At 41.1% G+C, this 15299-nt stretch overlaps 1 protein-coding gene and 1 pseudogene across 1 annotated transcript in view; one reads left to right on the top strand and one right to left on the bottom strand.

Annotated features, from left to right (window-relative positions):
* The window catches only part of LOC141147913 (uncharacterized), a 123410-nt gene extending 111941 nt beyond the window's left edge, over positions 1-11469 (bottom strand). The window contains exons 1-2 of the mRNA XM_073635071.1: positions 11451-11469; positions 7076-7297 (exon numbers count right to left, since the gene is read on the bottom strand). Of these exons, the coding sequence (XP_073491172.1) occupies positions 7076-7297; positions 11451-11469 (241 nt within the window). The remainder of the gene's footprint in view (positions 1-7075; positions 7298-11450) is intronic.
* A 319-nt stretch (positions 11470-11788) lies between these two features.
* On the top strand, positions 11789-13903 carry LOC141147912 (olfactory receptor 5V1-like; annotated as a pseudogene).
* Positions 13904-15299: the final 1396 nt, after the last annotated feature.

The following is a 15299-nucleotide window of genomic DNA, read 5'->3' as shown; positions in this document are numbered from 1 at the left end:
GCTGAACACTGTGAGCAGGACGCACTGCACTAAATGTAAATAGCAGGAACGGATCTAGCTGAACACTGTGAGCAGGACGCACTGCATTAAATGTAAATAGTCTAGATAGAAGATAACAGGAATGGATCTAGCTAAACTGAATACAGTGTATATATATATATGCAACACCTGGGATGCATATATATACACAATACACTGTAAGTGCAGCTAACTGACTGACTGTTCTGCCTAATCTATCTAACTCAAATCAAATGACACTGTCTCTCTCTCTCTCTCTATCTCTCAGCACACCGGAACACACACTACACAGGGCCGCCGTGCAGGCGGCCTTATATAGTGTGGGGTGTGTACTAAATCCCCTGAGCCATAATTGGCCAAAGCCACCCTGGCTTTGGCCAATTACAGCTCTCTCTACTGACGGCGCTGTGATTGGCCAAGCATGCGGGTCATAGTGCATGCTTGGCCAATCATCAGCCAGCAATGCACTGCGATGCCGCAGTGAATTATGGGCCGTGACGCGCCACACGAATTTAGCGCAAACGGCCCATAACGTTCGCAATTCGGCGAACGATCGAACAGCCGATGTTCGAGTCGAACATGGGTTCGACTCGAACACGAAGCTCATCCCTACTTAAGGCCAAATAATAAATAAAATGATAAGTATCTTACTGGAAACACTAAAATCAATATACAATCACTAAAAACCTCAAAGGATCATGCAAGTAGGCAAAAAACATTGTGCAAAAAACAGCAATTAAAAAAATTAAATGTGCAATCAATATGTGCAAAAATCGCAAATGAAGTGTATAATAAACATATAACCAAAAAATCAATATACAATCACTAAAAACCTCAATGGATCGTGCAAGTAGGCAAAAAACATTGTGCAAAAAACAGCAATTTATACATTAAATGTGCAACGTGCAATCAATATGTGCACAAGTCGCAAAAATAGCGAATGCAGTGTATAATAAACATATAAACAAAATAAGTCCACTGCAGAACTTGTGAAAATTCAAACAAAGGCAAACATTGGGTTTTTTTCTGATTTGATGTATATATTTTGTGTTTTTTTTTTATGTGTGATGTCTATTAAGGCCACTTTTGTATATATATATATATATATATATATATATATATATATATATTGTGCTTTTCCATTTCTCTGCCTCTTTATGTGGGTTTCTGTCTGGACTGGCGGTCGACAGCACGTGCTTTTTGCACCACTTTTGTGGGTCTCTTTTCATTCCACCCGGCGCACAAAGGCCCCCCGTTTTATATGGGGGGCTTTTGTTTGCAGCCCGATTCGCAGCCTCACGTCTTTGGCGTCTTTTGGCGCTAGGTCTGCTGTCATCGACCGTTGTTTGCACTGGTGGGTGGCACCTGCAGGACGATGTTTTCACATGGCGGGCCCTTTCGGTTTGTCTCTGTGGGGGGTGCCCTTGCAGTTATCACCCAGGGTCCCCATGGTGGCAGTTTTGGTGTACTCCTGACTGTTAAATGATAGGACAGGACCTTTGTCTTATTTGCATTCTTTTTGGCATGCACAAAGCAGGGTTTTTGTTTTAGGCTCTTTTTTACTCTTTTGTTTACCGGTTGCCATGGCAATCGGTGTGTACATTCTTCTAACTCCTTTCTGCATGCTCACGCTGTGAGAGCATTGAGGTTTGGCTGCTGGTATGGTGGCGTCATGCTCGTTGCTATGGTGCCGCGATGCACAGTGATGTCATCACGCCAAACGCTACCTCTGTATCCCATATAAAGCCGACGTCAGCAGTGTATGCACTGTCACTGCCGGCGATGACGGGTGCATGCATCAAACGCTACAGGATCCGCACTGAGGGAGTCTTATCATATGTTTGATCTCCTGAACTATACATCGAAAGGTATGCTGTCTGCTTTACTAAGCCCTTGATGGGCTAATTGCCTTGTTACCCTTCACAGCAGAGTTCATGTCTGTAGAGGATGATCTCCCCTGATATGATCTGGAACTAATAGTGGTTGGTTACTAGGAGATGTCTTCTTTTTTTTATAGATTTATATCTAAATCTGAAGATTGACATATGACTTTATACCTCTGATTACTGCGGCTCTTTTGCTTTATTCCTGCTATGGATTATATTAGGTATGATGTTGTCTATGTAGAATTATACTTGGTTCCCTTACTTTTTATTTTTATTTTTCCTACCCATGTCCATATAAGGGACCAATTCTCCTAGACATGGTTTAGTTTGATAAATACCTTATATATACAAAATATCTTCTTATTCCTTCTTTGTTAGATTGTACACTTTGGAGCACTTTTTTCCATAAAAGCAGAAGTATACATTCACTTGTGCGCCACTCTTTGCTGCCTCAGTGTGGGACTTGTGTGAATGATTGGTGAAGCACTCGGTACATCTGTCTCCTTGTGACATCCTTGGTGTATGTCTGCGACGTCATATATGCCCCCAGTCCAGCAGTACAACTACATGATGACCTTTGATGGTATGCCTTTATGCGATTTTTATGCTGTATGTCCTATGATACAAAAACATTTTTGAAAACATTGCTACTCATTCATGTATTTGATTTCTATACAGTGTGATTCCTTCCTGACTATTGCCCCTGACGAAGGGACGCTCGTGTCCTGAAACGTGTCGGACTGTCTGGACCCTATGGGAACTCATCATTAGTTTCATCTAATTTTTAGTGGTTTGATATTTCTAATTTGTATATATGTATATTTGTTTATATATTGTATTTTTGTACTCCATTGCTGTTAAAGTCCCAGTTTCTTGGGGGGTATCAACTTTTCCAAATTTATTGCACAAGGAATGTTGGCAGCCCCAAGTGGTATGGTTGGATGTTCTCTGTTTTATGTTTATTTTAAACAGGATGGTCAGGGCCTCCTGGACAAGGCCTCTATGGAAGGAAGAGGATGAAGACACCGATCCTTCATTTGTAGAAGGCATTTCTCCTGAACATTCATTGGTAATATCTGCAACTTGAAAACAGTCTGCACTAAATACACCATGTCAGAGCAGTTCTCATTGAAAGGACTTGCAAAGTCTAGCTTGCTCCACAGACACTACATCATACACACGTTGCTCAAGGGTAAAACAGTTTTTGTTTTTGACCAAAAATGTTATACACAGTGATTTACTGACTTTCATTGACTAATAAAAACAATGTTTGGTCTTATACCAGACCACCTGCACTTCTTTACTCTTTAGATGTGACATAAGTGGAGTCCCATAAACCGAGGGCACTGTTCCTAAAGCTCTATGTTAACAGTCACTGGGCTCTTCATTATTCCAAATGCCCCTCGGAGAATCCTTACAAAAAATCTATTCTCCAGACAAACTCTTAAGAGTGTGGATGGATGGAATCTCTGTCCTCTTTCTGGTTATTCTGACTTTAGTTTGGCCAGAGGAAATGACCCATAGCTGCACCCAGAAAAATGAAAAATTACAGGATTAATTTTAATACTTACATTTGGAATATAAAAAATAGTTTTTTTTAAAGTGCTGTATTTTCTCTTTTTACTTTTTAAACACTAATGAAGGAGTTGGATATTACAGGACCACACAGGAGTAGGCTTTACTACTTCACCTGTTGATAGACATGTTGGTGTTGGTTGGTGTTAGTACAGCAGGGGTCCAACCACTCTCTATGAGGGGATCATATGTTGTTCTCTAATTAACATCTTTAAAAGTATACAAAAAGTTTAGAAATGGTTCTGGATATCTTACAGAATATAAGTGTGACTGCAAATGGTACCAATATCACGGTCCAGATATATTAAAAAAAAATATTTTCCTTAGAGTAATGATGGAACATAACAGAAGTAATGCCGGACCATGCAGTCCCATTCTTTCTCCTGTTTGTAATATTGTATGGGATAAACTTACTTGAGTTAACACTTGAAATTAGCTTTTTAATTTAGCTACCTTTTGTGATTGATCAAAACACCAAAACATTTCCCTTTTGCATGGGACAATAACACTTGGAATGTCATGTTTGGGGTACAGTATATGGCACAGAATCTTGTGACACCAGGTCCCATCTATATGAGCTGCGATACATAATCTTTACCTATGATGATTCTAGGAGAATACATCTTTGTTTAATCACTTGCTGGCCATGCTAGAGCCGAATGACAGCTACAGTGTGGCCGGCTAGTTCTGAGAGGCTGTCAAAGGGGCGCGCAGCCTGACATGTTTATGATGGCTGGGTCCTCGGAACCTAGCGTATTATGGATCAGGGTAAAGGGCCAATCACAATGGCCCTTTATCACATGATTCCAATGAGGGAGCGATCACTTGTCAACAAACCAGCGTTATGGCCGGTTCAGCTCTTGCTGCTGCGGGGCTTCTCTCTCTTCTCCTCATATGATTTATTGGTGTAAGGAGATGAAAGAGAAACACTGCAGCAGCGCGATCCACAGAGCTCATACAATGCCAACAGTGTGCATCAGTGCCCAAACAGTGCTCATCAGTGCCCAAACAGTGCTTATCAGTGTCAATAGTGCTCATCAGTGCCCAAACAGTGCTCATCAGTGCCCAAACAGTGCTTATCAGTGTCAATAGTGCTCATCAGTGCCCAAACAGTGCTCATCAGTGTCAACAGTGCTCATCAGTGTCAACAGTGCTCATCAGTGGCCGAACAGTGCTCATAAGTGTCAACAGTGCTTATCAGTGCCCATACAGTGCCAACAGTGCTCATTAGTGCCCATACAATGCCAACAATGCCCTATGGTGCCACTACAGTGCCCTATTAGTACTTATCAGTGCCCATCCGTGAGTGCTCATCAGTGTCACCCTATCAGTGGATCCTCATTAGCACCAGTCAGTGTCATAAAAATGTGTAAAATATGAGTTTTTATTTTCTTGAAAGCTAAAAATTGGCCTGGTTAGGAAGGGTCTGTTCTGTCATAAAATCCTTACCTGTCAAGGTTTTTTTTTTTTCTTATGTGAGTTTAATTTTGATTTTTTTAGGCAAAAGGTTTTTTATCTTAATACAGCCAATCAGGAGAGAGAGGGGACAGGGCCAGGCCTGGGATATGTGTCTGAATGGACACAGGGAGCTGTGACTGGGCTCGGGTGCCCCCTTAGCAAGCTGCTTGCTCTGGGGAGACTCAGCAGGAGGAAGGGGCCAGGATCATAGAAGAGGGACCCGAGAAGAGGAGGATCTGGGCTGCTCTGTGCAAATCCACTGCAACAGAACAGGTAATATAAACAGGGCCATGGATAAATCCATGGGAAAAAAACAAGTTTACTTACCGACCAGCTTGCAGACAAGCAATTAAACCTGCCTAACAGTATGCGTTAAAAACAGGGGTTTAGTCCGCACGCATTTGCAAATACATGCGTAAGCCACAGAGTCTCCCCACGGCACCCTGGTATCTGTGGTACCTAACACTAACTTATAAGTGTCCCCACAATGGACATTTGCAAATGCGTGCGGACTAAACCCCTGTTTTTAACGCACACTGTTAGACAGGTTTAATTGGTTGTCTGAGAGCTGGTCGGTAAGTAAGCTTGTTTTTTTCCCATGGATTTATCCATGGCCCTGTTTATATCTCATGTAGCCTTCCAATGCTGCTTACTGCCATGGCCAGCTATAGACAAAGAAAAGTAAGGGAGTCAGGTGATGGAAGTGGGCATTATGTTATAAACACTGTAAAGTGGTCACTTATACTGGCTGGGCTTAGCTCCCCCACTTCCCCTTAATCTCCTCCTTTTTTGGAGGCCCCCAGCCAGATATTATGCTTTATTTTGTTCTACACTTATTTTTTTCCAGATGTCTTCAGGCAAGTCACATGACATGCTGTGTCCTCTTCCTCTTTGGATCTCCTTCAACAGTAAGCAGTCTTTCATGATGCAGAAAACTGCACTCACAGGATCTCCTCAGTCTTGCAGATTGAATGATGCTGAGAGACATGTACTGTAACTCAAAAGACTGAAGATATCTTTTGGTGAGAAGGGATTACTGAAAATAACAGCATCTGATTGAATTGGAGTATTGCAGCTTGAGCTGCTTTTTCTTTTTCTTTTTTTTCTTTTTTTTTAGAGAGAGAAAGTCTGAAAAAACAAACTCTACTCTTTTGCTACAAACTATGGGTACAATATATACTGTATAGTGGTATTAGGGAGAATATAGTCATGTGGCAGCTGCGTTTCCAATGAGTTGCACCAGTCAAACTGCATTTAAGGGCATGGCAGCCCTATTTTTTTTAAATAAAATGGACATCAGTTGCCCACGCAGGGGTTCTTCCACATCAATATGAACAAATGCAAATACTGAGCCACCTGGCTCTCTTGTTGTACCACTGCTCTTCCTTTGGTTCTATAAGCATTTAGTCACAGCTCTCTGCTGCACAGCCCAATCCTGGCCTAGATAGGGGTTCTCCTGACACCCTGATAGGAGCCAACCTGACTCCTAGAATGAAACCTCCGGTTTCCTGGCTGCTAGTTGGGGCGCCTCTGACCCCTGGGTGAGACCTCCTGTCTCTTGGCTGCTGATTGGGGCACCTCTGACCCCTGGGTGAGACCTCCTGGCTGCTGGCTGGAGCACCTCTGACCCCTGTGAGAGACTCCTGGCTGCTGGCTTTGGCACCTCTGACCCCTGGGTAAGACCTCCTGTCTCTTGGCTGCTGGTTGGGGCACCTCTGACCCCTGGGTGAGACCTCCTGTTTTTGGGCTCTTAGCAGGAGCACCTCTGACCCCTGGGAGAGACCTCCTGGCTGCTGTCTTGGGCACCTCTGACCCCTGGGTGACAACTCCTGTGTTTTGGCCTACTGGCTGGAGCTTCTCTGACCCTTGGGTCAGACCTGCCTCTTGGCTTCTGGATGAGGCTTCTTTGACCCTTGGGTAAGACCTCCTGGCTGCTGGCTTGGGCACTTCTAAACTTGGATGTGACCTACTGTGTTTTGGGCTCCTATCTGGGGCACCTCTGACCCCTAGGTGAAACACCCTGTCTCTTGGCTCCTAGATGGGGCTCCTCTGACTCTTGGGTGAGACCTCCTGGCTGCTGTTTTGGGCACCTCAGACCCCTGCATGAGACCTGTGTTTTTGGCTCCTGGCTGAAGTACCTGTGACCCCTGGGTAAAACCTCCTGTCTTTGACTCCTGGATGGGGCTCCTCTGACCCCTGGGTGAGACCTTCTGTCTCCCACAATGGAAGCTGTCTCCAAATCAAAAGCTCTGAGCGATCCTCAGGCTTGAGTATATAACGACCCTGCACACCTGTGTACTCAGACATGCTGCAGTCACCTGGTAAAATCTGGACACAAGATTTAATGTTCCAATTCAGAACTACAGAATCCAGAGAAAGACAAACACACAGCTTTCTCTGCTCAGAAATGATAGTCTGGAATCTTGCAATAACCCTTAAAGCAAATTCTGTATCAAAATGTTTATCAGAGTGGAAACATGATTATCTGGGAACATAACATTAGATATTGAGGAACATAGGGACCCAGCTCTGCACTTTCCATCAAACCTTTCTGCATACAACTGTTTTGAGAGTGTTGGATGCCTGTATCTCCTTCCCCTGTCCTATAGGACAGTGATCATCAACCCTGTCCTTAGGGCCCATAGTTTATCCCCAGCTAAATCACTAGCCTACTCTCAAAATACCAACCTAATCATTCTCTTTGTTCCTCTCAAGACCTCCTGCTCTCTAGTTACCTCATCACCTCTTCCTATGCTCGCCTCCAAGATTTTTCCAGAGCTTCTCCAATGTAAGGTATTGCCGTGTGCGTTATGCCCCGTACACGCGATAGGTTTTTCTGATGGAAAATGTGTGATAGGACCTTGTTGTTGGAAATTCCGACTGTGTGTAGGCTCCATCACACATTTTCCATAGGAATTTCTGTTACACAAAATTTGAGATCTGGTTCTCAAATTTTCCGACAACAAAATCCGTGTTGTTGTCAGAAATTCCGAGTGTGTGTACACAATTCCGATGCACAAAGTGCCACGCATGCTCGGGATCAAGCAGAAGAGCAGCACTGGCTATTGAACTTCATTTTTCTCGGCTCGTCATACGTGTTGTACGTCACCGCGTTCTTGACGTTCGGAATTTCCGACCAACTTTGTGTGACCGTGTGTATGCAAGACAAGTTTGAGCCAACATCCGTCGGCAATAAATCCATGGATTTTGTTGTCGGAATGTGCGATCGTGTGTATGCGGCATTAGGGTGAGATCAATAATTCTAGCACTAGACCTCCTCTGTAACTCAAAACTGGTAACCTGCAAAAAATTTTGAAAGCGTCACCTATGGAGATTTGTAAGTACCAAGGCTTGGCGCCATTCCCCAAGTGTGCACAGTTTTAAAGCGTGACAGGTATCTATTTACTCGGCGTAACATCATCTTTTATATTATACAAAACAATTGGGCTAACGTTACTGTTTTGTTATTGTTTAATTCATGAAACAGTTTTTTCCAAAAAAAGCATTTGAAAATTTTTTGTGCAAATACCGTGTGACATAACATGTAGTAGCGACCACCATTTTATTCCCTAGGGTGTCTGCTAAAACAATATATATATAATGTTTGTGGGTTCTGAGTAATTTTCTAGCAAACAAATTATGAATTTTTACAGGTAGGAGAGAAGTGTCAGAATAGGCCTGGTATGTAAGTGATTAACCACTTAAGCCCCGGACCATTTGGCTGCCCAAAGACCAGAGCACTTTTTGCGATTTGGCACTACGTTGCTTTAACTGACAATTGCGCGGACGTGCGACGTGGCTCTCAAACAAAATTGACGTCCTTTTTTTCCCACAAATAGAGCTTTCTTTTGGTGGTATTTGATCACCTCTGCGTTTTTTAAACAAAACAAGAGCGACAATTTGGAAAAAAAACGCATTATTTTTTACTTTTTGCTATAATAAATATCCCCCAAAAATATATAAAAAACATTTTTTTCCTCAGTTTAGGCCGATACGTATTCTTCTACATATTTTTGGTAAAAAAAAAAATCGCAATAAGCGTTTATTGATTGGTTTGCGCAAAAGTTATAGCGTTTACAAAATAGGGGATAGTTTTATGGCATTTTTATTAATAATTTTTTTTTAATAGTTTTGGCGGCGATCAGCGATTTTTATTGTGACTGCGACATTATGGTGGACACATCGGACATTTTTGACACATTTTTGGGACCATTGTCATTTATACAGCAATCAGTGCTATAAAAATGCATTGATTCCTGTGTAAATGACACTGGCAGCGAAGAGGCTAACCACTAGGGGGCGGGGAGGGGTTAAGTCAGTACTAGGGAGGTGTTTCTAACTGTAGGGGGTTGGGCTGTGTGTGTCAGTACACTGATCTCTGCTCCCGATGACAGGGAGCAGAGATCGAGTGACAGTGTCACTAGGCAGAACGGGGAGATGCTGATGTTCCTGCTCTCTGTGAGACCATCGCGGGTATCCCCGCGGTGATCGAGTCAGCGGGACCCGCGGCCCAACTCACCGAGCTCCCGGCCAGCGCGCACGCCGCCGGCGGCGCGCACGCAATGGCACGGCGGGGAATTAAAAAGGACATACAGATACGCCCTTTTGCCCAGCCGTGCCATTCTGCCAACGTAAATACTCGTGTGCCGGTCGGGAAGCGGTTAAACTGTAAAAAAATGTACTTACACCCAAGCACATTTTTCTGACTTCGTACTTTGTAGAGGAGAGAAAACTGCAGGTAAACAGGTAGAACCTATGTAGGGGGAGCTCTGATCTTCTAGGTAAATGCAATATTGTCACATGATAGATAAACTCACTAACTTGTAATACGCCCAGAAATATTAGATATGGTATTCTTGTGCAGTTATATGTTTAATAAAAGGAACACTAAAGGGCGCCAACTAATTGTAGCAATGGGAAGCTTTTATTAAATAAAAACCCAATTGGCAACTCACTCAACAGGATGACAGTCAGCGCTCATCATGAACCTCTTCAGGCGTCCAGCTCAGCTGTGCCCCAGGAGTCAGTTATTCCAGAACAGAATGTTCTGTAACAGCCGGGTGATAAGGAGACACCAGGAAGTCTCTGAGACCTGGAAGTGCAACCACCATGGAGTGCAGTGCCAGACCAGAAATGACACCATATGCTGATCAGCCGTACAGAGGGCGTGGGTACGTGGTTTTGCCCAGCTCCTCTGTCAAGCCTTTTTGTTTGGATGTAATGGCGCTTTTTATACCCCTGGGCAAGTTTAACCCTTACAGAACATGTACTATGGCAAAACACAGATGGAATGCTGGGAAGCAGAATACATAAATATCAATATATAAAAGGCATTAAACATCTGAGTAAAAAAAGAGGTATAGTTATAGGAATGTGTAATTAAATATAAAAAAATATATAAAAATATGAATTTATTACAGTGTGTATAAATACATGATTTAAAATAAGCAATCAGAAGTTTGGCTCCAGAACAAAAGTTAAAAATGAATGTAAATTCACATACCCATAAGATCCTAAGAACATATAAATATAATGTTTTAAAAATAAAATTGCTTATCAATAAGTCATTATATCTCGCTGGATTGGAAAACGAATCTAAAATAACCATTTGTCATACCCCAAATAAACCACAAGATGGAGTCAACATTCACTCCTAAGACCTACTTGTCTAAAAGTACACACATACAGTATATACATGTATATATGTGTGTACTTGTAGACAAGTAGGTCTTAGGAGTGAATGTTGACTTCATCTTGTGGTCTATTTGAGGTATGACACATGGTTATTTTCCATATATTATTTTTCCAGTCCATAGGGATACTATGTATCATTGATAAGCAATCTTACAAAAAAAAAAGATTTATATATTCTTAGGCTCACCATTGTGCACATATATATGACATTTGGTTACACATAAAAAGTTAAAACATAAAAAAACAAAACAAAAGACATGAGTAAACAAAAAAATCACTGTCATCTGTCTTTTTTTGTTAAGAGAAAAAAAACATAAAATAAAGCATTTCAAGAAAAAATAAAATAAAATAACAATAAAATACAAAATAAATAAAATATAGAAAAAAACAGTAGAAAAATTAAATACAACTGTACAAACTACCTTATGCCATCCAAACATAGATGTAACTGAAGTGAATGATATTTATTTTGCTAATAAACAATGTATCTCAAACAACTGCCATTTTTTTCCTTTAAAAAATACTGAGGATACTCAGTTTGGGAGTAACCACCACACAGTGAACTGTATTCATCTTATAACTTGAAATTTGATTTTTCAAGTAGATACAGCAATGAACTGATATGAGAGGCAAAAATACCAGCACAGTATTATTTGACTCACGAATACAGACACAGGTGGAGTGCTTCCATAGAGAGGTGGTGGGACTGCTGGCTGGTACTGTTGGTGCAGGTTCCTTCTGGAAGAGGCACTCCAAAAATCCTGTTCTGGGTACCATAATGTAGTTACATTCTGCAAAGGAACCCAGTTCTCTTCTCACCGTGAACCTCTTCCTGCATTTCACCTATTCTGTTTCTAGCCAAAAGGGCTTCTTGACTTACGCCCACTGAAGGCACACCCAAAAAACAAGGAGCACCCTTTTATTTATCTTCCTGTCAAGATAGCTTCCTGAAAATCTTGCAGGATTTTAGTGTCCAATCAGATAGCTTTCTTCCCCACAAGTGGAACCAATTCCCATTATCGAATACCTCTCCACCTCACCTGTAGCAGCAGCACAGTGCCACCTAAAGATTGGAAGAATGTACTGCAGCCTCTATGTGCCTACACCCCCCCCTCTTAGAGAATGCAGTCCTTGGCATACAAGTAGCCAAACCCGTAATGAAAAACAGCAGTACAACTAGCATATATCGTAAGTAACAGTGCATGAACAAGGAATTAATATTTCAAATAATCATTTGAGCCCTCTAGTTCTTCACCCAGGCAGAAAAGACTCCACACCCAAAAACTGTCTAATCCTCAAAAGAAAAATCAGGATGCTGTCAATTTTAAACAGGATGGTCAGAGCCTCCTGGACAAGGCCTCTATGGAAAGAAGAGGATGAAGACACTGATCCTTCATTTGTAAAAGGCATTTCTCCTGAACGTTCATTGGTAATATCTGCAACTTGAAAACAGTCTGCACCGAATACACCATGTCAGAGCAGTATGAGTATCATGCCCATAATCTTTGACTATATTCTGTTGTGTGCCTGGTGTTTCTGTGACTGAATATTAATTTACGTTTATGTGCGGCCCTTTGGTGATGTCAAAGGCCACACCTGAGGCCCCCATATCAAGAGAGTTGACCACCACTGGCTTAGATAGTAAGGTTAATCTGTGTTCAGTTCAATCATACAATCATAGGCAATAATACACCCTGTTTTTATACTATCATGTTTCATTAAATAGATTTTTTAATCTTCTTTATGAAAAAAATGGTGCAATTTTATTCAGCAACTGCCAATGGAAGACCTTTGAGTTCAAAGACTAGAACACTGCAAATTTGCCTGCTCTTTGCACAGTATAAAGAAAAACTAAGTCACTGTAAGGCATGAATGTTATATTTTCTTGTATAAACTGAGACTTATGAAAACATAAAAATGCCAAAAATATTAACAAATAAATGACATTTACAAATAAATAAATAAATAAACAGTATCCTCGCTAAGAACGGGCAGTTCTCGTGCAATTTGTCGACGTCTGCTCGTGGACTATTCAGACTGAGGCTGTCAGTTCGCTTCACATCCAGCTTGGATTTCTGGACTTAAGAGAGCAACCACAGCCTCTATAGATACGCTTGTTTTTATCAACACAATGTGAGTGTACACTATTCATTTGTCTATATCTTATTTAATAAATGGTGTCACACTAGGGCCGGTGCGCTCTCTCTTTTACTCTTGTATTTTCAGCTGTCAGTATTCCCGCTGGTTGATGGAGCGGCACGGCTAAACCTATGTTACACCCTACTGATTTAACCCCTACTATTAGGATCTCAACGGTTCCTTTTTCATACATATACATTATTGACAGATTCTTGTGGAACTGTTTTGGCTTTTATATCCATCTTGCTATCAGCTTATTGCCTTCATTTGATTGATTTTCTGGACTTCAACGCTTTTGGTGTTTTTTTATTCTTTTTTACTTTCAGACGTCAAAGTGTTGCACTTCTGTGTCCTTCTTCTCCTCTACCTTCTAACACTAGCAGGTAACACAGTCATCATTCTATTGTCCTATCTGGATAGACACCTACACAAGCCAATGTACTCCTTTTTGGGCAATTTAACTTTCCTAGACATCTGTTATCCATCAACCACAATGCCCAAAATATTACAGGTTCTTCCAGCCAAGACAGTCAACCACATTTATTGGCTGTTTGACTCAGTTATATTTATTTGTGGCATTTGTGGGCACTGAACATGTCCTTCTTTTGATAATGTCCTATGACAGATTTTTAGCTGTATGTCAACCTCTCCGATATATGGTCATGATGAGCCAAAGCGTTTGTATCGGCTTGGTCTTTGTGTGCTGGTTTACCGGCATTGTGTACTCTTCGGTTCATACCGCTTCACATTTCACCTTGACTTTTGTAGAACCAAGAAGATCAATTTTATTTTTGTGACATCCCACCACTGCTTTCTCTTTCTTGCGACAATACATCTATAAATGAGGTTCCCTTGCTCTCCATTTGGGGTTTTCTTCGGGTGGGCACCATTCCTGAGCATTATCATTTCTTATACATACATACTGTAATTGTTACAATAATGAAGATCAAATCCGAAGAAGGAAGACAAAAAGCATTTTCTACGTGTGCTTCCGATTTACTGTCATCATCCTGTATTATGGAAGTGCTGTTTTCAATTATGTGAGACTTATTTCCACATATTCTTTAAGTAAGGATCGAATGATTTCAGTCCTGTATAGTATGGTGATTCCAATGTTGAACCCGGTGATATAAACCAAAGACACCATCAGTAGACAGTTCTTTCAAAGAAGGATACTCCAATCTTGTAAATCTGTAAAGTAGAAATTCAAAAACATGTTACAAAATAAAGAATGTGTTGTATCAAATTTTTCTATCTATTCAATTATTTCACTAAATTGACTTGCAAGTCTCTCTATTGGGAATTCCTTATACTCCCCATTGCCTCTTCTCCCAAAATGTATTGTAAAATATTTTTTAAAAATAAAAATGGCTGAATCATTTTGCCACAAAGTATAAAAATTAGGCTATCTGGATTTATCAAATTGACATGCTCCTAGCTAAATTCAAGTATGCATGAATTGCATCTCTAAATATTATAGAACTATTATAGAACGGGAGGCGTCCCACTGACTGCTATCTTTTCGCAGTGACAGCTGTTATATAGGCAAGTGCGTGACCCCGCCCCCCTCATGACTGTAAGCAGTCTTATATAGTGTGGGGCATGGACTTAGTCCCCCTGAGCCATGGTTGGCCAAAGGAACCCTGCCTTTGGCCAATTATGGCTCTCGCAGCAGAGCACACTGTGATTGGCCAAAGCATGCAGATCAGGTGCATGCTTTGGCCAATCATCAGATGTCAATGCACTGTGATCTCGCAGTGAATTATGGGGTGTTAGGTCGCGCTTGAATTTCCTGAGAACGCCCCAGATGTTTGGATCGTTTGTGAGAAAACACCCAATGTTCGAGTCAAACATACGTTTGACTCGAACTGCAGGCTCATCCCTAGTCTTATCCAACCAGCAGCCTTTGATTGGACAATGAAAAATAAAATATCACATTGACAAATTCATCTCTTTGTCAATCTTCTCCTATTGGCATGTCTCATATTAGCAGCAGCACAACTGCTTGGCTCCTCATGCTGCTTCTCCTTTTGCCAGTCTGAGCTTGTGTTCTACATGGATTACAAGAAGCTGGAAACAGGTCAAAAATAAGTATCTTTAAAACCTTGAATGCGTCCTGAAGAAGCCTAATGGTGAAATGCGTCGATGCACAAGGGCTCACTGTATACTTTGTATCATGATATATGATTTTTAATTCTCGAATGCTTCATTGATGTTATATGTATTTTTTCAATAAATATTGTTATTTTTTCATGCTTCACTATTGTTCCTTATGCCTTTAAAGTCCGATTTAGGGATACCTAGTTAGTGTCCCTTTCCTTTTTTGTTCCCTAGGTCAAAAATAAGGTATTCAATCTGCGAATATTACAAAAATACATTGAATAATGCATTTTAAAATATACATTTAATGATGTATAAATACAGAACTGAATTAATTGAGTTTTCTGTATCTGTCTGGAGTTCAACTTTAAAACAAAATGTAGTAAAATTTATTTCAAACCATAATACATATACCTAAATAGATACAAT

The sequence above is a fragment of the Aquarana catesbeiana genome, linkage group LG06 (genome assembly GCF_042186555.1).
Source record: "Aquarana catesbeiana isolate 2022-GZ linkage group LG06, ASM4218655v1, whole genome shotgun sequence".
NCBI classification, from domain to species: Eukaryota; Metazoa; Chordata; class Amphibia; order Anura; family Ranidae; genus Aquarana; species Aquarana catesbeiana.
This window is presented reverse-complemented; position numbering and strand designations above follow the sequence as displayed.